This window comes from Equus asinus, chromosome 1, assembly GCF_041296235.1.
Source record: "Equus asinus isolate D_3611 breed Donkey chromosome 1, EquAss-T2T_v2, whole genome shotgun sequence".
NCBI lineage: Eukaryota > Metazoa > Chordata > Mammalia > Perissodactyla > Equidae > Equus > Equus asinus.
Genome location: NC_091790.1, coordinates 108,358,588 through 108,379,612, shown reverse-complemented (window position 1 = coordinate 108,379,612; position 21,025 = coordinate 108,358,588). Strand labels below are relative to the sequence as shown.

At 42.8% G+C, this 21,025-nt stretch overlaps 1 protein-coding gene across 3 annotated transcripts in view; it reads left to right on the top strand.

Annotated features, from left to right (window-relative positions):
- The first annotated feature begins 4,512 nt into the window (after positions 1–4,512).
- The window catches only part of SLC26A4 (solute carrier family 26 member 4), a 53,238-nt gene continuing 36,725 nt past the window's right edge, over positions 4,513–21,025 (top strand). The window contains exons 1-6 of one of the 3 annotated variants that reach the window (XM_070504950.1): positions 4,513–5,123; positions 6,080–6,246; positions 7,771–7,910; positions 14,031–14,141; positions 16,025–16,209; positions 16,814–16,978. In XM_070504950.1, coding sequence (XP_070361051.1) covers positions 6,083–6,246; positions 7,771–7,910; positions 14,031–14,141; positions 16,025–16,209; positions 16,814–16,978 — 765 coding nt within the window. In that variant the 5' untranslated portion in view covers positions 4,513–5,123; positions 6,080–6,082. The other 2 variants (XM_014831925.3, XM_070504946.1) reach the window with 2 other exon arrangements.

The window sequence follows — 21,025 nt, the reverse complement described above, 5'->3', positions numbered from 1 at the left end:
GACCACCCCCTGGAGAGCAGTCCCCCCTCTCCCCACACAGGGCATTGCCCCCATCACTGATTCTACATGACATCACACTGGTCATTTCTCTCACAGATTTTATCATAGCAGAATATGATCTGATTAATCTATTTGCTTCAAGTCATTGTCCCTCACTAGACCGTAAGTGCTCTGAGGGCCGGAACGTTGTGAATCCTCAGCACTTAAAATGGTGTCTGACACAAGTACGGGGCTCCATAAATACTCACCAGGAGAACAAATGGATGGATGGATGAATGAGTGGAATACTTAAACATCCAGCTCATGACAACATAGCACATCAGCATTTACTTGAAACAGTCCTCAAGTTTCCCTTCCCTCCCTTCATTGACAAACCACAGAGTTCACGGGATAAGGGGCGCAAGGATAACTTTAAAAGTTATATCCATTTAAATAATAAGAAACTTAGGCAGGCCTTCAAGTTACTCTTTGCTTAGAAAACTATGCTGTTATTTTATGCTAATGAGAGACAAATGGGCCAAACCGCATATCAAATTTTGATTCATATTAAACAATGTGATGTTTCCTCTACTATCTGAGACATTTATTGAATTATATTATATAACAATGAATTTTTATTGACACTGAAAGTTGTTTTAAATTGGAATGGACAGCCATATAGGTTTAGAAAGAACTCTTTTTTTTTATGTTTTTTCTTTTTTAAAAATAAGGATTCTCATCTTTTTAAATTAGTTTCATTCCAACCCAACAATTTCTCAAGCTCCCATCCTTAAAGGATCAATAATTTAACAAGAATTTTTCCAGTACCTATTACAGGTCAGAGTTTGCCAAGGTATCATGGAGATACAAAGGAAGACAAGCATTATAATCTTATTTACTTGAAATGTAAACATAGGGGGAAATAAAAAAAAGATAAGCAAGAAATAAGCAAAAAGCTTAACAGTGATTTTCTGGATAATGAGATAAGAAGTGATGGCTATTTTCTATTTTAGTATATTTTCCTTCTTGTCCCCCATAGGCATGTCTTCTTTTTCAATACCATAAAAGACATGTAAGGTATTACTTCTGTCATTAAGGAGCATATCCAATATCTGAAGAGGGAAAAAAGTAATGTACAGGAAGCGAATAGAGACCATTGCACGCAAAACTGGACAGTCACCGAAAGGGAGCCCGACCAGTTATTCAGAGGAGAGATCAGAAAGACTGAGAGAAAGTTTAAGTCCTCTTTTTGTCTAAATATGACAGAAATGTAGCATCTATTGTTCTGAGAAAATTAACAATCATAGTGAAAATAAAAGCTCAGAATTAGAGTTGATTTTTCTGGGGAAAATGACCACTTTCCAGGCAACTGATTTTTTCAGAGTTTCTGTTGATCACAATGCCAACCTGAAATGTGAACAACGTTTCTGTTTGAAATGTGGATAACCGTGGGTTCCAAACGCTGCCTCCAAACAGAAGTGATTTCAATTCTGCATAAAAAATAGCAAACAAGCTACGAACATTACAATTCAAAGGTAGAAAATGATAAAAATCAGAATCTAGGTTGCTTTTGAAAATAGAATTTTCTTGGCATTATTTGCATGTTTCCATTATTTTGCAATTGTGATTAGAGAACTTGATTAGAGGACTTTTTAAACCATAAAGGAAAAAAGAAAGTAAAAATGTCCACTGCAATATTTGCCCTCTAGACCAGAAATAGGTAGCAAGATGGACTGCTCTCAATTTAAATTAACACAAGACTCAATTAAATCATTCTTGTAATGCACAGTCGCTCAAAAGCACAGATACACTTACGATTTTATGTATATATCCATATTTCATCAATTCTAGTATGCCGTGAATTGTAAAACTCACACTTATTTTATGAACCACTAAGAAAGAAAAAAATGCTGTCAACTGAACTATAGCACATCATCAGTTGTGAGATGAGTCCCGACAAAATATGAAAAACGTCCACTTTAGAATCAGTGACATAGAGTATATGGTTTGTGAACATTTGATGAATGTCTGCTGCACCCACAGCTATGAGACCACACTCCATGCTTGTCTTGTTCATCATTGCATCAATGGCCAGCACTAATAAATTCTTAATAAATCCTTGAATGAATGAATGACTGAATGAGTGAGTGAATTGTAGATCTAACAGTGGAATGTGTCTTATATTCCTAATGCCTAAATGATAAATAAGAAAATGCATTTCATTTTATGTTTATTTTGTGTGTGTATGAGGAAGATTGTCCCTGAGCTAACATCTATTGCCAATCTTCCTTTTTGCTTGAGGCGTATTGTCCCTGAGCTAACATCTGTGCCAGTGTTCCTCTATTTTGTATGTGGCACACCTCCACAGCATGGCCTGATGAGCAGTGTGTAGGTCCATGCCCGGGATCCCAACCCATGAACCCTGGGCTGCTGAAGTGGAGTTGTAAACTTAACCCCTATGCCACTGGACCTGCCCCAGGAAAACGCATTTTAAATCAGCATTAACTGCTAAATAAGTGCTGGAAAGTAACAATAATATTGTCTGACATTTATTTGGAAATGACACATCTATCTCTTTGGAAAGAAGTCCTGGAAATGAATCAATTCCGATAAAGAAGAACCACCCACTTCTATGTGAAACAGGTGAAGCCTGACTGGTAAAGCCTAAGTGAGTAATTTGAGGTGTTTAATATAACGAGTAAATTGGGTAGGGAGAGCAAGCTGTTATCACCTCCCACTCTTCTGTTTTTAAAAGACAGCCAAATTCAGACCTATGAGAGAAGAAGTTCTACGTTTTTATAGAAACCTGTAAGGGACATGTCATTCTGTCCAGGTACCATTTATTTGTTCTGTAGAAACGACATTTAACAGAAGAAAGCAATCTCTTCATCACGGTACTTGCATGAGCTTATCATGATGTGATGATTATTAAACCCACCTCTTACATAGAAAGACGCAGTTCAAAGAAGAATTCTGTCTCTTCTCCACGAGAAGTACACCCTTGCCTCCTGGTGTTATTTGCTGGTCTATTTTCTCCTCTATTCTTCTGACACCTCTACCCTGCTCACTATTCCTTTGAATCGCTACCACCACCACCAAACCATCACCAAGTTCTGATACAAAGTGGTCCATAGAGCCGACTGGACCAGACTAAAAGTGTTCAAAATAGCAAGTAACAGGGAGCAGACATCCCATTCAGAATGAGTTATGGGTTATACTCATATTAGCAGAGATTGCCTCCAAATTAACTCAGTAAAGAATTGTGAGTCATCTAGGTGAGTTATCATGGAACCAAGTATATGAGTTGACAGTATGAAATCCTAGGCAGCCATTGATAAAGTTAAGAAAAAACCATATGTGCTCACCTGGAAAGAAATCTGTGACACAGCCTTGATTGAAAAAAAAAGTTGTAGACCATATGTAATGTAATTTTTAGTTTTTTAAAAAAACTATGTTTGGGCTGTGGGTATATCTGTTTAGAAAACATGATAGAAGGTAATGATGGTTGGAGGGAGGCATAGTGCTTGCCCTCTGGAGGTTTTTGTTTAGTGAGGGAGATAAGACTTGTATGTAAATAAAATTATGATACTAAGGTAGATAGCGAGAGGCATCTTAAGGGAGGATCGGATAAGGTGCCCAGAGAATCCAGAAAAGGGACTGGATTAATTCCGACTGAGAGGATCAAGGAATGGCCACAGAGGAGAGAGTGCTTTAACTGGATCTCGAAGGTGTGCATGAGGGTGTACAGAGTACGTACATTCAGAATCTACTTTAAACCTAATACTTGCCTCTAGTTCAGGGGAGTTGAGTTATGCACCCAACAATAATGTGCTACTCATAGAAAATGCATGTATACTGTATCTATATACAGATACATAGATATAAGGTGAGAGAGATGGGTATGTTTAATACACATAGTGATTTATTAATAAATGCACATTTTGAATAAGATACAGAACCTTAGAGGGACTTCAAACTCAGCAGCAGGAGATTAGTAGCATCTCCAGCCTCTCTCCACTGGATCTCAGGAGCATCTCCCCAGGCGCGACAACCAAAAATGTCTCTAGACATTGCCAAATGTCCCCTGGGGGGCAAAAGAGCCATTAGTTCAGAACCCCTGGTATATGTAAAAGAAATCACTTCTGCAGGTGGATAAGAATTCTAAAGTTCACAACTGAAGTTTTCTTTTTGTATTCCTTCTTCAATGGTTCTTAACCTTACTTGGGTCAAGCAAACTTTGGCAGATCTGTTGAAAGCTGTTGACTCCCTCAATCCTCAGAAAAATGCACGTGCTTACACTGTGTCAAACATCACTTCAGGCAATTCACGCTAGGGTTCTCCTGTGAGGAGTTCTGTGTCCTGGAGCTTACAGAATTGTCGTGGTCTGTATTTTCCAGCTGGGTGGGAGACCGAAGGCTGGTGTCCAGAAAGTCTGTATTTTGGAGTCTCTTCTGCTTTTACTTCAGAACACTGACAATCAGGCAAGAATCTTCCCGTTTACCAAACTCTCACTCCTTTCGTCTTAACCTGCATTAGTAGTCAGTTTTAGCAAGATTCATCCTAGCAGAAGCCAAAACCCTGATGAGGTAGGATAGATCCAACTCCCCCTCACTCCCTTCTAGCCCTGATTGCTGCCTAGGCCAGCTTATTCCCTCCTTGACTGTCCAGATGAGTGAGAAGAATGATGGAAAGAACCAGAGTGTCGGTCAGGTAAGAAAGGGGGCCACCTGGACGCTTGATTTTGATTGTGAAATACAACACACACACACACACACACAGAAAAGTGCATAGACTATGTACCTAAAACTTAGGAATAAATTATAAACTCTCTGTAACCACCACCCACTGGGTACGTCTAAAGAAAGAATTTCTAGAAATCCAAAGCCATATTAAACACAAAACTGGCCTCTGCTCCTTTCCTGCTCTCCACCTGGTGTGAGAGCTGTGTGCCAGACCTTGGCGCTTCCTAACTCACACAGCCTACGAGTCAAGGTCAGCGCTCCCAGCAATCGCTGACCTCTTCTTCCAGCCGGGCTCTGCTCTCTGTAGCAAACTCCCCAGGGGCTGTCTCGCCCCGGACCTCGCAGCCCGCCTCGGTAATTAGGGGGTGAGGGAGGATCCGGGTGGCCCCTGAGCGACAGCAGGTAAGCTTCTCAGCCTGTCTGGTTCGAGAACAGGAAAGAATGCGGGAGGGGTAGGATTTCTTTCCTGGTAGGATATGTGGGGAAAGACTGGGGCCTGTGTGTCCCTCTTTTCGACCAGGGTGTCTCTGTTGCTCCATAAATAAAACGTCTCCCTGCCTTCTGCGAGCGCTATAAAGGCAGCGGGACGGCCATCCCGGGGGCATTCCGGGCGGGGCACGAGCCGAAACAGGTGAGATCGCCGCTGAAGATGCAGCCCACCCCACCCCTCTCCGGCTTAACTACCCCGGAGGCATTCCTAGTTGGGGATGGGACTAGCGTGGGGCCATGGAGCGGGCGGGCAGAGGGCAGCACAGCCTTTCTGAGCAGCTGAGAGCGAGAAGGAGGCTAGGAAGTGAGGCCCGGGGAAGAGATCTGCTCCACCTGCCCAAGGTTCTGTCCCCAGGAGAGCCGCGACCCGCTGCTGGAATTTGCCTGCGGGGCGCGCAGCTTCGGGACCCCGGGAGAGTGGCCTCAGGGCCCCACGCCCGGCCCCGGGGGTCCGTGCTTGTCTCCCGGTCCGCGCCGGGGGCTGCGCCCTGGGTCGGGTGCAGCGGGAGAGGGGCGCGCACGGGGTCCCCTGCCCTCCCCGCGCGCGCCCCGGGTCCCAGCCCGGGTTTGGGGAGATTTCAGGACGCGGACAGCGCCCTGGCGGCCACCGGAGGGGACTGAGTGGAGCTCGGGGAACCCCCAGGGCTGTGGGCCCCTCCCTTCAGAGTCCGGGAGCCCCGGGCAGCAGGTGCAGACCAGGGAGCCGAAGGTCCCCAGGTGCCCCCCTGCAGGTTGGCGGTGTGCCCCGAGCGCGGAGGGATCGGCTGCAGCAGGTGGGGCCGGGAGGCAGCGCCCAGACAGTCCTCTCTTCCTGTCCCTTCCTCCTCACCTCCTCTTCTCCTCTCTCCTCATCGTCCTGCGGCTCGAAGGTCATGGCAGCGCCGGGCGCCAGGTCGGAGCCGCCGCCGCTCCCCGAGTACAGCTGCAGCTACGTGGTGTCGCGGCCGGTCTACAGCGAGCTCGCCTTTCAGCAGCAGCACGAGCGGCGCCCGCAGGAGCGCGCGACGCTGCGGGAGAGCCTGGCCAGGGGCTGCAGGTAGCGGCCGCGGCGGGGCCGGCGCGGGGAGCCGCGGAGCCGGGCGGGCTGTCCTGCGGCGAAACGTGGATGCCCCGCCACCCGGCGGGGACTCGGGGCCTCTACCGGAGGACAGACTCCGGCTCTCACATCCGCAAAGCTGTCCTTCCTGGTCGGACGGTGGCTCCATCATTCTCGGCTCGAATTGACTCTAGTCTCCCAAACGTATCTTTGGGGAGAGCGTGTTCCGGGGGACCCCTCTCTCTTTTTCCTCTCTGGAGGACCCGTGGAGGGCGCCTTGGGGGATAGTGCGTCTCTGTGGCCTTCTTGTGATGGTCAGGCTGAGGAGAGCGGGGAAGAAAGGGGCTCGACTGAAAAGAGATGATGGGTAAACCCACCACCTGACGAGGAGTCCTTGAAAGCCCCAAGCTCATCTAGGGAGATGCCACTCAGAGACGTGGAATGAAAGCCAGAAGGCAGGAGAGCGCTGTGCGCGCCAAGCTCTTCACAGTCAGGCAGTGGGACCCCCGGGGAGACCGCATCTCCAACGGTCCAGTCGTAACTAGATAGCCCACACCAAGAGAACTAGAGAGCCATCAACTGCTGCCAGATTTTCTTTCTTTTTAAAAACCTTTCATGATAGAACATTTCACATATAAACAAAAGTCGACATAACAGTATAATGAACCCCTCTCTGTTTTTACCCATCACTCAGCTTCAACGATGATCAGCTGAAGAGTTAATCGTGTTTCACCAATCGCCACCCACTTGCCCGCCCCCCCACGATGTTTTTTGAAGCAAATCTCATATAGTGTACCTTTTTGTCTGTATATAATTCTAGGAACTCTTTTAAAAACATTTAACCACAATTCCATTATCACACTTTAGAGGAGAAACTAATTCCTTAATATAAAACATGGAGTCAACATTAAAATTTCCAATTGTCCTATAAATATTATTAAAAAAATAATTTGTGAGAATCAGGAGTCAAATAATCTCCACCTACTGGTAATATGTTTTTTTCCTTTTATCTATAGGGTGTTGAATTTTAAAAATACTAAGTAGCAAGTTACAACAAGGTATATCATCACGTTAAGGTCTTTGTAAAAACTGCCTCCGAGCTTGTATTGCCAAAATATACAGAACATGTTTATTTTTCTTTAAAGAAAAAGAAAAGGAGTAGAAGAAGGCGCCTGGGATAGAAGTATAAAAAATTAATCTCCATTTAGAGACTCCACATTGGTCAATCTGTGGCTGGACCAGAAAATGGGTTCTTGTGTAGGGCTATTTTCTCAGAGGATTAAGAAGGTGAGAGCGGGTAGGGAGCACTTAATCCTGTGTTTTCTAGTACAGTGCATTTAAAAGGGTAGACAGAGTTCTTGGCAACAGCATGGTAAGCACTTCACTATTAGTATTTTCCACGCAATTCTCCTTCTTTTTCTAAACGGTTTTAAACATCAGCAGAATTCAGTTCAAAACTTTGTGATTTGCAATTGGTTGTGACCGAGGCTGGATTGGAAACCCAGTTTTCTTGCCTTCTGACAGTTGTTCAAGAAAGAGAACCCTTGGGGTGCTGAAGACGCTCCTGCCCATCTTGGACTGGCTCCCCAAATACCGGATCAAGGAATGGCTGCTTAGTGACATCATCTCAGGAGTCAGTACTGGGCTGGTGGGCACGCTGCAAGGTAAGCGGTTGGCGGACTGGCTCCAAGTGGCTGACAGTCCCGGTGTCCAGCAGCGGTTCCTAACTTCCCCTGGCTCCCTGGGGTCTGCACCAAATGCTGGCTCACCCTTCAAGGCCTTCATCTTTCCTCCAGGGCCCCTTAGAGGAGAGATATGCCTCTTTTCTCCTCTTCCTTAGGATTCTCTTCCTGAGAAACCCTGCTGCTTCTCTACCTGTGTGGCCCCACTAGAACCCCATTACCTAAGCAGTGGCCTCCCAACTTTTATGGACCACAATTCACATTAAGAAAGATGTGTTACACCATGATCTGGACACACATCCTTCAAGCGTTGTGAAACAATACTGACCCTCGCTGCAAGGGATACGCGCTAACATTTTCTGTTCTGCCCTATTCTATTCTGCTTATATTTTTAAAATGATAACTAGAGCCCATTAAATTATTTTATATCCCACAAGGGGTCTTGACCTGCAGTTTGAAACTGACTTCATAAGGGAAAGTGAAAGAAGAATTTTAGCCTGAGCTACACTTGAGTGCTTTTTCTGCACCCCCCCACCTATTTTTTTTATCCCCTTATTTAATCTTGTAGAAAAATGTCCCTATATAGGTTTTTTTTTTAAACTGGCTTTATGCCAGTTTTCAATGAGCATCTTGGAAAGCTGTTGCATACTTGGTGAATAGCAGCACTGGCCTCCTTTGTTCTCCATCCCCATCATCTTGCTTCTGGCTTCGCCCTAACTCTACAAAGTCCCTGGACCATGAAAACAGAAATCTCATTTATTTATTATAATTTTATGGAGCACTTGGTATGTGCCAGGCACTAGGTATGTGGACATGAATAAGATGCACCACCCGCTCTCAAGGAGTTCAGTCCAATGAGGAAATAGATAACAATTCAACATAAGGACTGTAGCAGGGGTACCATTGCCTGCTAAGGAAGTGCACCCAGGGGTGCTCAACCCAGCTTCAGGCGATCGGGAATGGTTTCCTGGAGGTTGAGTTGTCAGAGCTGTTTCCCCGAAGGTTAAGTCTGAGTTTGCCAAGTGATGGCAAGTAGGGTGGGGTAGGGGTGTGTGTAGAAAGACGGCTTGACTATTTCAGAAGTTAGTAATAATTGTTGAGCAACCACAAGAGCCAAAATTTGCCTGTGGAGCTCTCAGGATTACTCAGAGCAGGCCAGGAAGATTCCCACAGAGAGGGATGTGCTGTGGCCCCGGTGTGGAGCAACAGCCGGAGCGACCATGTTTTCAGTCACAAAGGTGGTTGGGAGAGAGAGGCGACGGGGCTCGCTTATGCACTTCGTGAGTTAAACGATCCAGGTGCCTGAGTGCACTCTGACAGCAGTGACGTGGCAACACCCTGTGACTGCTGGGGGACAGGAACCATCTAATTCATGTTTGCTTAGCTAGTGCCTTGCTCAGAGACTGGCACAAAATAGATGGCCCCATAAACATTTAGTGAAGAGGGCCGAATTGCTTTCCTGATAATGAATCATCTTTATATATGAAAAAATGGTATTTCAAGTTCCGTGTCTCCCACGTTTTCATGGACGAGTATCTTATGAGAATTAATTTAAATTTCAGTTTTGTTTATTAAATCCGACGCCAAGCTAAGGGCTTAGCCAGATATCTCAATTAATTCTCACAACAACTATTATTATCTCCTTTTCAATAGATGAGAAATCTACTAAATCTGGTCCAAGGTCATGGAACTGGTAGGTGGTAGAGCCGAGATTTGAACCCAGAGTGTATTCCTAGGATCTTAATTTATCTATTGTGCAGTTCCTTACTTTATGAATAATATGTTTTCTGGAAACAGTATCTCTATAAAGTTATCTTTGTAAGGTGAATTTCTGGGAGGTTCATTTGTACATTCATTCATCAATCATTCACTTAATAATACCAATAGACCAATTCTGTAAGCCAGGAGTCCAGCTATGGTGATTCAGTGGCTTATTGACAGGCACAGGTACCAACTTCGTGAGGCTCATGTTAAGTGGCAGACAGAGGAATTCAATAAATAAATAGATAAATAGAAAAATAATTACAGATTGTGATCTCCATTGTGGTGGATTAAATATGCTGTAATAGGGATTAATTTGGGGTTGGAGGGTTTATTTTAGATAGAATGGTCAAGAAAGGCCTTGCTGAAGGGGTGAAATTTAATCGGACATTGGAGGATGAGAAGGAGACAGGCATGTAATGAGCAGAAAGAAAGTGTACCAGGCGAAGGTGCAAGGGCCCTGAGGTCAATAAGAGTTCAGTATTTTCAAGGGAGGAAAGGGAAGAATTCTAGTGGGGGTGGAGTACAGTGAGGGGAGGGGAGGTGGACAGAATGAGATAAGGTTAGTTAGGGCTGGGATGGGGATGAGGAAGTGAGGCACTCACTCTCAAGGGGCTCCTTAAATATTGCGCTCCGGGCACCTCACTGGCCTCACCCGAGTCCCGGCCCCAAGGATAGGTGTGTCAGCTTGAACCAGATCAAGCGGGAGATGACAAGAGCTACACAGATCTGAAATGTATTTTGGAGCACGGATCACTGATCTATACCGATGGATAAAGACTGGCTGAGGAGCAGGTTGGGGATGGAAAATCAAGTTTTCCTTTCGAACGTGCTAAGTTTGAGATGCACATGAGACATCTAAGTGGAGATGCCAAGTACAGAATTGGAGTTACTAGAAGCCTGAAGGTCAGAGAAGAGGTCTTGGCTAGACATAAAAATCCAGAAAGCATCATCGAGGGGTGCTCTTTGAAGGAGTGGGCATGTCTGAGACTCCCCAGGGAGAAAGGGCAGATGGGGAAGAGAAGCAGGCTGGAGGAGTCAAAGGTCAGGGAGATGAGGACGGGGCCCCCAAGAAATGTGAGGAGGTTGGGCTCAGAAAGTGAGAGAAAAAGAACAACTGGAGGAATGTGGGATCAGAAGCCAAGAGATGAGGTTTTTGTTACAAAAGGATAGAAGGGCCAATAGTGTCAAATACTCTTGAGGGGAAGAGGACCGATGATGGAACACAGACAATGCTTTTAAGTTTTGTTGTGAAGCAGAGTAGAGAAATGGCTGTAACTGGAGGGAGACAAAGGATGAATGTAGAGTGAAAGGAAGACTATTTTTCTTTTAATATAGGAGATACTAGAACATATTTGTGACTAGTAGGAATGACCCAGTAGAAAGAAAGAGACCTGTGTTCAAGCGGTAGAGGAGAAACAACTAAGTTATGAGAAGGGGAAGTGTGGATGGGTTCAAGGGTGGAAGCGGGAGAGTTTCTCCTTAAAGACAGGAGGGATATTTCCTCCATTTTCAGAGGAAGAAAGACAGACAGAACAGTGCAGATGCAGAGGTGCTCGAAATTGTGGTAAAAAGCAAATTAGGGGCATCTAATGGGTTCTACGTTTTGGATGAAGTCTAAGATTCATCTCTGAACTGCATCTGCGTGGAGAAGGGGGATGGGCAGTTTGAGGAAAATAGGGGATGTCTGAGCAGGTATCTCAGAGAGAGGAAATCCACACTTTCTGGGAAATGAAATTAGATCGCCAAGGAGTGTTGACTCCCATCTGGGGCTAGTGACCATGAATTTTTGTATGACACTGGTCAGCCCAAATGTAGATGTCTCCAGTCCAGTTTATCTAGCTGCTTCAGTGCTGTCATGGGAAAGGTGACTGTTTGGGTTCAGCCAGATTGGGGTTTTGCCAGACAAGGGGAGGGATGGAGAGAGAGAGTGAAGCCTGGGAGTTCAGAGGATTGGTGAAATTCTATGGACAAGGAGGCAAGTAAAGACAGGAGGGCGCCAAGAATAGAGAGAACGTGGATCAGTTAACGGAGTGTTGCAGTAAGAATTCTGGAGGAGGTGAGCAGAAAGGTAAGTGGCTGTAATCAAAGAGAGGGAGGCTCAAAATTGAGATTTCAGAGGTGGTACTGCAGTTTCTAGTGATGGCAAGGTCCTCCATATGACCACTGGCTGGCAGCTGAGGCGTGAAGGAAGAACTCAGAGAGGACAGGCTCAGGTTACTGAGAAGCCAGAAATGCTAAGGATAATGGGATCTTTTGGACTTTTGTTATTAAAAAAAAAAATTCCCACCAGGCAGCAAAAAAATCAATGAAGCCCTCTTTGTGCTGTCTTTATTCACAGCTCTGGGGAGCCTACTCTCCACTTTCTACTTTTGCCTTCTAGATGCTTCCAAATGTTTGTTGGCACCACCTTCATCAGTATATGCCACCATCCTACACATGAAGGGGACCAACACAGAGATTCCATAGTTTAAATCCATGGCTGAGATTTCTTTACAAATTGTGTAATTTCAAAATTGTTGTACCAGTTTCCATTATAATAAAGATGATTACGGTATATTTGAGGAGCCGTTGTCCCTAAGTAGGACACTATATGAAAACTGAACAAGTCCCCGTTTTCCAGGTCTATAAGAACCTCAGAGCCCAGCTTAGGGAAGTGGGAGTTTGAGAAGGACTTGAAAAATTACATAGGAGGTAGACAGAGTCCCGTTCACGGCTCCTTCTTTTCTTGTCTTCCCTTTGTGGAGTCACGTTTCTACTCCTTGTTCTTGGGATGACTGATTATTGCAATTCCTTATAATTTTTATACTAAAACAATTGCATCAGTAGTACAGGTTTTCCAGAATGCAAGCTCTGTAAGGGCAGAGACTTTGTTTATCCACTCTCATATTCCCTCAAACCTAGAACAGTGCCTGGCACACAGTAGGGACATAATCAATAGTTGTTCAATGAATGAATGCTCGTTATAGAAAACACACATAAAAGGAACATGAAAAAATACCTCCTCCACAAACTGGAAGTCTCCCTCTGATCCTACCATAGAGATAACGAGTAATGTTTTCATAATTATCCTACTAGACACATACATGAGCATCTATACAAAAGTGTAAAGACATGTTTGAGGATGGTAAGCACTAACTTCAGGATAGCTTCCTTCTGAGGGTGGAGGGAGGAAAGAGGATGTGATTGAGGACAAGTATACAGAGAGTGTCAACTGCACTGGCAGTAATTTATTTCTTAAGCTGAATGTTGCATACAGGGGTGTTTATTATATTATGGTCTTTTGTATATCTGAATTACTTCATATTACATTAAAAACCTTTCCAGATTTTTTATGCATATAACACGTGTGTTTACTTTTACAAAAGTGGAAACATGCATCCTTTTCACAATTTTGAATCCTGCTTTTTCTCACTTTTTCCTTTTTCCTTTACATCTCTCCATGTTAGTACGTGTATTTCTGTACATCATGTCAAGTTCATTTCATGGAATTGCAATGCATGAAGTGTAATTTAGTTATCCACTTCCTGGTTTGGAGACATTCATTCAGTGAATAATTTTGGGTGCCTCTGGGCCAGGATATTTGGTTGTTACCACTGTACTTTAGTGTTATAAATGTAATCCTCTAATAAGGACCCAAGGGTCAGAGGGCCTGATTTTTTCTCACTGAGAGGCAGTGAAATGTGGGGAGGTACTACGGAGTAAGATGGGCTGACTTCACAGCGAGAACACCTCGTTATCATCTTCCACCTCCCACGTCCACGGGGATGTTGAGATCCTTCCACACAGCGTGGCATTCATGGACCCAGAGCTGGTGGGAAAGCCTCGTGGAGGAGTTGCTCTCCCAGTGGAGCTGTCTTGCCTGCTGCTGTGTACAATTGTCACTACTTTTCTTTGTTTGGATCTAACTTCTGTTCCCCAACAAGAAAGGAGAAAGGGCAGTGTGACAATGACCGCGTCCCTCACAACACAGAGAAACACTGAATTCAGACAAAACCGTCTACGTACAAAACTGGTCTGAACCTTTGGGCTGAAGTGACAAAGTTTTTAATCAACAACTGACTTGACTTCTTTTTTCCACTCAGTGGCTCAGTGGATGATTGAATCATTGATCCATTGGGGCAGTTCGTTTGAGCAGGTGATGCGTGTGGATGCAGTCATTTTCCCAGCGGACTCGGATCATGTTCTGCACCCTAGGATGGCCGGAGACTGTGTGCAAAATAAGGAGGACACTCAGGACAAGCTGGTCGTTGGGGAGATCCATGACAAGGCCTTTCTTTGTGCAGTGGAAATATACCGTAACTTTTGTTTGCGAATGTAATCGTTTGGATGTACTTCCAGGCATGGCGTACGCTCTGCTTGCTGCGGTTCCTGTTGGATACGGTCTCTACTCCGCCTTTTTTCCAATCCTGACATACTTTATCTTTGGAACATCAAGACACATCTCAGTTGGTAATTATAAGCATGTATTACATTGCATTTATCCACGTTTAACGTATTTTGGCTATATTATGGGTATTATGCTTCCATATCTTTGTTAACATTTTCCAGGGAAACAAGGCTTTAGTGCTTGACCTGCTTTTCCTATTTGATGACTCAATAGCTCTTCTTATGGAAGAATGATTCTTTCAAAATACTGTGCCTTTAGTTAGCTCTATACTTAACTTTTGAGGAAGATGAGCCCTGAGCTAACATCCGTCACCAATCCTCCTCTTTTTGCTGAGGAAGATTGGCCCTGAGCTAACATCTGTGCCCACCTTCCTGTATTTTTTGTATGTGGGATGCTGCCACAGCATGGCTCGATAAGGGGTGCATAGGTCCGCGCCCAGGATTTGAACTGGTGAACCCCGGGCTGCCGAAGCACAGTGTGTGTACTTAACCGCTATGCCACTGGGCCAGCCCCTACACTTAACTCTTTTTTTAATGAAGAAGAGAAGATTGAAAGATCATTAAAATTATAGGTTATCTTCAAACTTTAGCATGTTTTGATTTTTAAAAATGGAATAAATTTGACTCCATATTTAGAAAGTGTTCTCTTCCAAAATTAAAAACGAGGGGAAAAAAAATCTTCAAGAAGTCTTTGAACCTACTGTTTTACTAGATTAACTTAGCATTTACTAAATTATGTTCATCAGATACATATTCATTATTTCATTAAAGAGCATATTTATTTTAAGTCACTAAAATTGGAAGACTGGCAAAATCGTGCCAAAAACATTTAGAAACTAAGCTTGGCTTTCCTTCTTGGTATAGCTCAAAATAAGTTTATTTCCTGCCGTTCCTAAAATTTGAATTCTCTTTTGCTAGGATGTTCTAGTAAATGAGTGTTTAATGCTATTTTATTACTTTGACATTTATGCTTGAGATAATTTTGCGCCTACATCCATCTGCTGGCTAGACATGTCTACCTGGACGATCCTCTTGAAACAAACAGAACCCTCTACTAGATCTCCGACCCATATCCTTGTCCTTAGTTGTATTTTCCCCAGTATCTGGCATATTGCCTTGTCTGTGGAAGGAGATCAGCAAGAGGTTATTGACTGAAAGAATTTCCTCACCTGGGAGAATTGATCGGTATCAAGTGCTTGACGAAGTGATTTTTTCCCCTTTGGCAATTGGTACATTTAGACACTCCAGGTTACTGGATTTTGGTACTGAGCCCTCCCAAATGTTAAAGCCTTCCATGATCGAATGATAGGATCATCATTATCATGGATAAAAATATCAGTAGTGAATGGAGCAGTTGCTGGAAGCAAAGGACTGCTTTTTAAATGTAGAATCTTACAGAGTGGCATTTGATAAGAAAAAATAATTTGTCTCGGAATGAGAAAAAAAACTATACACTCCCTTTGCTGTTTCTTTATCTCAATTTGGACCCTGTGATATTGATCAAGGTACTCAGCTCCACAGAGATCAGGGCACTGGATGCTGTAGGAAATAAGCTTGTATGGAATAAAAATAAGATGGAATGAGTAAAGACTCAGCTTGTATGCCACATCTGCTAGGAAACATTTCCTGACAACTCTCCCCCTCTCTGATACCCCCATCCTTGCTCATACACGTGAAGATTACAGAAAGATAGGTTAGACACCCCTCCTGTGTACTCACAAAGCATCCTGAATGCTGGATTATAATTCCCTACCTCCACGTCCCTCTTGCTCATTTCTGAGTCAGGAATGCCTTGAAACATCTGCATTTTAGCCTCTTTTGTGAACAAACAATATTTTCTCAATCACAGCTAATTATTTCACACATCTTTCTAATCCAATGTAGACACGTTGATCCTAAACATTGATGATTAATAATTATTAATTGATAGAGACTTTTTTCCCCAGGACCTTTCCCAGTGGTCAGTTTAATGGTGGGATCTGTTGTTCTGAGCATGGCCCCCGACGAACACTTTCTCGTATCCAGCAGTAACGGAACTGCATTAAATACAACCGTGATAGACTCTGCGGCTAGAGATGCAGCAAGAGTATTGATTGCGAGCTCCCTTACTCTTTTGGTTGGAATCATACAGGTAATGGACTTACACGTAAAATATAGATGGGCATGATTTTTGTTCGAAATAACTAAGTGTAAAGCATGTGGACTTAATGATTATTTAAAAGCGAAACAAAGCAATTTACTGGACCTCCAAAGTTATTTTCTAAATTATATTGTTTTAGGTCAGATGCTAAAATAGTCAGCAAGACCCCACTTATTAAGGCTCATTTATCATCAAAGTCAGAGACAGAAAAAAAAAAAGCAGAAGAACATGTGTGATTCGAATGAGGATGAGGGAAGGGAAGTGTGCAAGAACCCATAAAGGAGAAAAAACTGTCTGGTGAGCGGAGCCACGGGACCTGAAAGTCCCGGAAATAAGCTACATGGTTTTTGCTTTTCTTATTACATATCTGGAAATACTTCGAGGTTCATATTACACATGGTTTTCAAATTTAAGAGTGGTGGATGGGAGAGAAAGGGCATTAAGAAGTGCAGAGTTGTTTCCTACAAGTATTTTTGTAGTGTCGGCAGGCCACCAGAGTTTTGATTGGTGTTAAGTTGAATTTGTTAATAGTTCAAGAGAGTTGGTTCTTCTCCCAGACAAACAGTTAATTTTCCCTTCCTTCCTCTTGTTCTAGTTGATATTTGGAGGTTTACAGATTGGCTTCATCGTGAGGTACTTGGCAGATCCTTTGGTTGGCGGATTTACAACAGCTGCGGCCTTCCAAGTGTTGGTCTCACAGCTAAAGATCGTCCTCAATGTTTCAACCAAAAACTATAATGGAGTCCTCTCCATTATCTATGTAAGTGCTGCTTCTTACTCTGGGGATGGTTCAGCGAGACAAATGCACTCTTTTCCTCTTTAAGCTGAGTCAGCAGAGCGTATGGGCCTCCAGGCCACACCTTGGGAGCCACTGAAAACATTCGTCTCTGAAAGAACCATAGAATCAGGAGTAACACTGAAGAAGGCAGATTTTGCAAATCACTGTTCTCAGTTGGTGAAAATGGTTTCAAAGGTGTCACCACACTTAAAAATGTTAATGGAAACCAGGTGGAACGGTAAAGTGAAGGCTGGCCTGGGATGCAACAGACTTGAGTTCCAGTCTCAACTTTGCCTCTGACAAGCTAGGTGACCTTAGACACATCATGTAGGACAGTGGCTGAAAGCTCAGGTTTGGAGCTGGAGGACCTGGATTCACATCCTGATTCTATTTACTAGTCATTCGAGCAAATCACCATGCCTCAGTTTCCTTCTCTGCAAAATGCAGTTGGTATTAATATCCACCAATTAAGTTAAATAAGGATATATGAGAAGCATTTGACCCAGAGGCTGGCACGTAACATGTACTCAAAAAAGTAGTTATTTAAAAGTTATTATTTCACATCTCAAAGCTTCCTTTCTTTTTTATTTATAAAATAAAATGATTGGAGGTGTATCTCTAGAGCCCTCACTCTGAGAGTCCACAAAATGCATAATGTAAATGTCTCAGCAATTATAGATGAAAAGGAACATGAGATTCAGAGATGATTCAACATGCAAAAGAGATGCAAGAGAAGGGTGTAGATCACACTAATTAGATTTGAAAAAGTTCTTGGATCTGAATATATGTTCTATATAAAACATGTTATTGATGCTTGGAAAATGGTGATAATGGTAACATGATGTCACCCTAGCTTGGGGGGAATGATACTATGCAAAAATAACGTGCAAGCATTAAGAATGGAATTTGAGTCCTTTAATGACCCATGTATTAGCTTGTCAAACAATGTAAGGCCATGCGTACATATCTAAAATATCTAGTACATATCTAGTGAGGTAGTCAGGAATTTCTTCAGTTTCACAACAGTGCCATAATCCCACATTACTCCATCCATTCAAAAAATATTACCATGTCTATTACAGGCCAGGTACTATGCTAAGCAGTGGGAACAGGTAGGGGAGGTAGTGTAACACAGTGATTAAGATCATGGACTTTGACTTCCATAGACTTGAGTTGGAGTCTTGGTCCCACCACCTACTACCCGTGAGGTTTTGGGAATGTGATATTTAACTTCTCTAAGCCTCAGTGTCCTCAGTTGTAAAATGGGGGTAATAATAGTCGCTGCCTCTTAGAATTGTGAGGATTAAAAGAGGCAATTTGTATAAAGCACTTAGCACGATATCTGGCTCACTCAGTTTTTTTATTATTATTTTCATTATCACGATGCAGAGGCCTCATAGAGTTTACTGTTCACTTCCCAAGGACGCAGCCTATTAGAAAAACATCAGCACAGGCTGTTTCTTGATTTAGCATTATTTTTGCCATTGTTGCTTTTTTTCCTTCCAAGTCCTTGGTTTGCTAGAAACTTTCTGACTGCCTTTTTCTGACGGGCCCTGTCACTTTTGCAGCCCCTGACACATCTTGCTTTTTCTTGCTTTCACACTTTCCCCTCAACTATTCATTCATTTATCCCTTCATTGTCATTCATTCAATTCATCTATTCAGTAAGTATTTATTGACTCCCTACTATGTGCTGGGCACTCTTCACTCCCTATACAAGCCCACCGACCTGTGAACCCACCAAGACATCCCTCACCAAGTGTACTCACCTCCTTGTGTGAACATTGCTAGGCCTGCATTCACACAGATCACAGAAGGCCAGAACAATGGTTACCCTGTGCCCCTGGCCATTGCTGGACCTCTGCAGACAGGAGACTGAAACAGTTCTTCTGGGCTTCCAGGACTATGTGTAAGATGAGGCTTGCTGCAAATGACCCCACTGTCAACCGGGACAAAAGTAACCAGGAAACACTAGAACAAGGTCAAAAATAGTTTTTAAGCCAGACACAATCATTATGTGACTTATGTCCTGTTGAACATTATTCTTGACATCTCAGATTACAATATGTCATAGAATTTTGCAAGAATTTTCTCTCAGGCCAGCCAAGTTGGGTGGAGATATTTCAATCATCCCTGTGTGATAGTAAATATAAGCTTCCTCTTCTGAAAAGAAAGAGTCAGCAGGTCTTGAAATGATGGCAGAAGGGTTGAATGAGCCACTCAGTACCTGAACAGAGAATTTTGCGTATGACATTATCAGTTGTAATCATTCATGAAAGAATCCTTCAACAAAGACAGACTAGCAGTGGATTCCTCCAGGAAGGACTGTTGTAAGATGCTTTCCCTGGAATGTAGTTAACTTAACACCCCTTTTGTTGTAAGGCTGTACTTTGGATTGTCTCTCTCTCCCTGCCCCCCAAAAGGAAGTAATGAATACAAAGAACTGGAGGAGGAAACATTGGGAAAGAATGAAAAATAAAAACTTCATTCACAAATACAGAGATGCTGCGTATAGGATGCGGAAGGTAGAATGACACAGTGTTGGCAGAATTCGGAATTAGTAATACTCTTCATGCTACCATCAATTATATGTGTAAATCACACAGTCCATTTCAGAGTGATTATGTTTTCCTGCCATTTGCTTTGAACGGTTTGTCTCAATAGACAAGGAAGCCTTTCTGCTTGCTCACTAAATTGATGCTACCTCCCCATTTCTTCTCCTCATAAGGAGGAAGACCACATTGAAATGTTCTGCTCAGATGGTGACACTTTTGAAAGCCACCACTAAGCTTGATCAGGTTCATTACTTTGAATCTATTTAAGTATGTAAAAATTAAGCCATTATAATGAGGAAAGTAACACTTCAAGGACTGATCTATATATGCACAAAAGTTCTGTTAGGAGGAAATACTTACAGCAAGGAGTGGCTACGAAAGGTTTGTTATATTCAAAGAGATAAGATGAATTAAGATAAATTTGGCTCCAAAAGTTAACTGATAAATTTCCTCATACAGAATAATAATATCGGGTATAATTTTTTCTTCGTGGCTTCATATACCCAGGTAATGCGGGGCAAAAATGAAGAAGTCATCTAAAGGAAAGAGTCCTAAAATTCTCCAAGCAGAATTGGAAATATAGTAAAATATTATCCTTTACTGTAAAGCTCGTTATTGTGATTTGAACTATTCAGAACATGAGGCTGGATATGGAATCATACACTTATCTATATTTTAAGCATATTTTACTAGTAAACTAAGTGAGAATTACTTTTCAGTGCTTTCTTAGAGTCTCATTCCTCTATCTTTGAGTACAGCCTGACTACTTCCATTTATATGGGCGAGTGTTCTTTCTACACAGGTTCAGCTTTCTATTGTAGAACTTTCCAGAAGAGATCCTGGATGATTACTCAATATATGGGCAACTAATAGATTCATCTGCCTTGATTGATGCAATCATGTAATATAAACTCATTTTGTTTTTTGGAACTCATATTACATCTTTAATACACCAGTGGTGATTTTTATTAAAAGGTCTAAGTGACTCTCATAGATTAAACAGGAGTCTAGTGGTGATCCCTTTTGGAGAGTAAAAATGTTTTTATGATTGGGGTAATTATTCTGATTGTTTTAAAGTAAACCTTTATTGTATAGACAATCAAAATATTATATGTAGTTCATAAGTTAGTGAGAGTCATCATCAAAAAATTGATTATGTAAAAGTCCAGACAGCAATACCTTCAGGACTCTGAGCTATGCAGGGCTGTTTATTTCTCTGGTAGATCCCTAAGTTCTTGAGTTATTGTGCCTGCTTGTGGTAGTTTCTCCATTTTTTCTTTTTCATTACTTGCTATTACTTGCTCCATCTTGTGACTCTTAGTGTATCTGCCTCTAGCACTTATTCCTGACTCTTGAAAGCAGACAAAGTAAACTCAGTATTGGATTTAAAGCAAGAGCAAAAATACTCTCTAGTGAAAGTCCAAGAGGCTTCCTATCGTCAAATGCTTGAACTCTGGCTCAAGCGCTTGGTGGA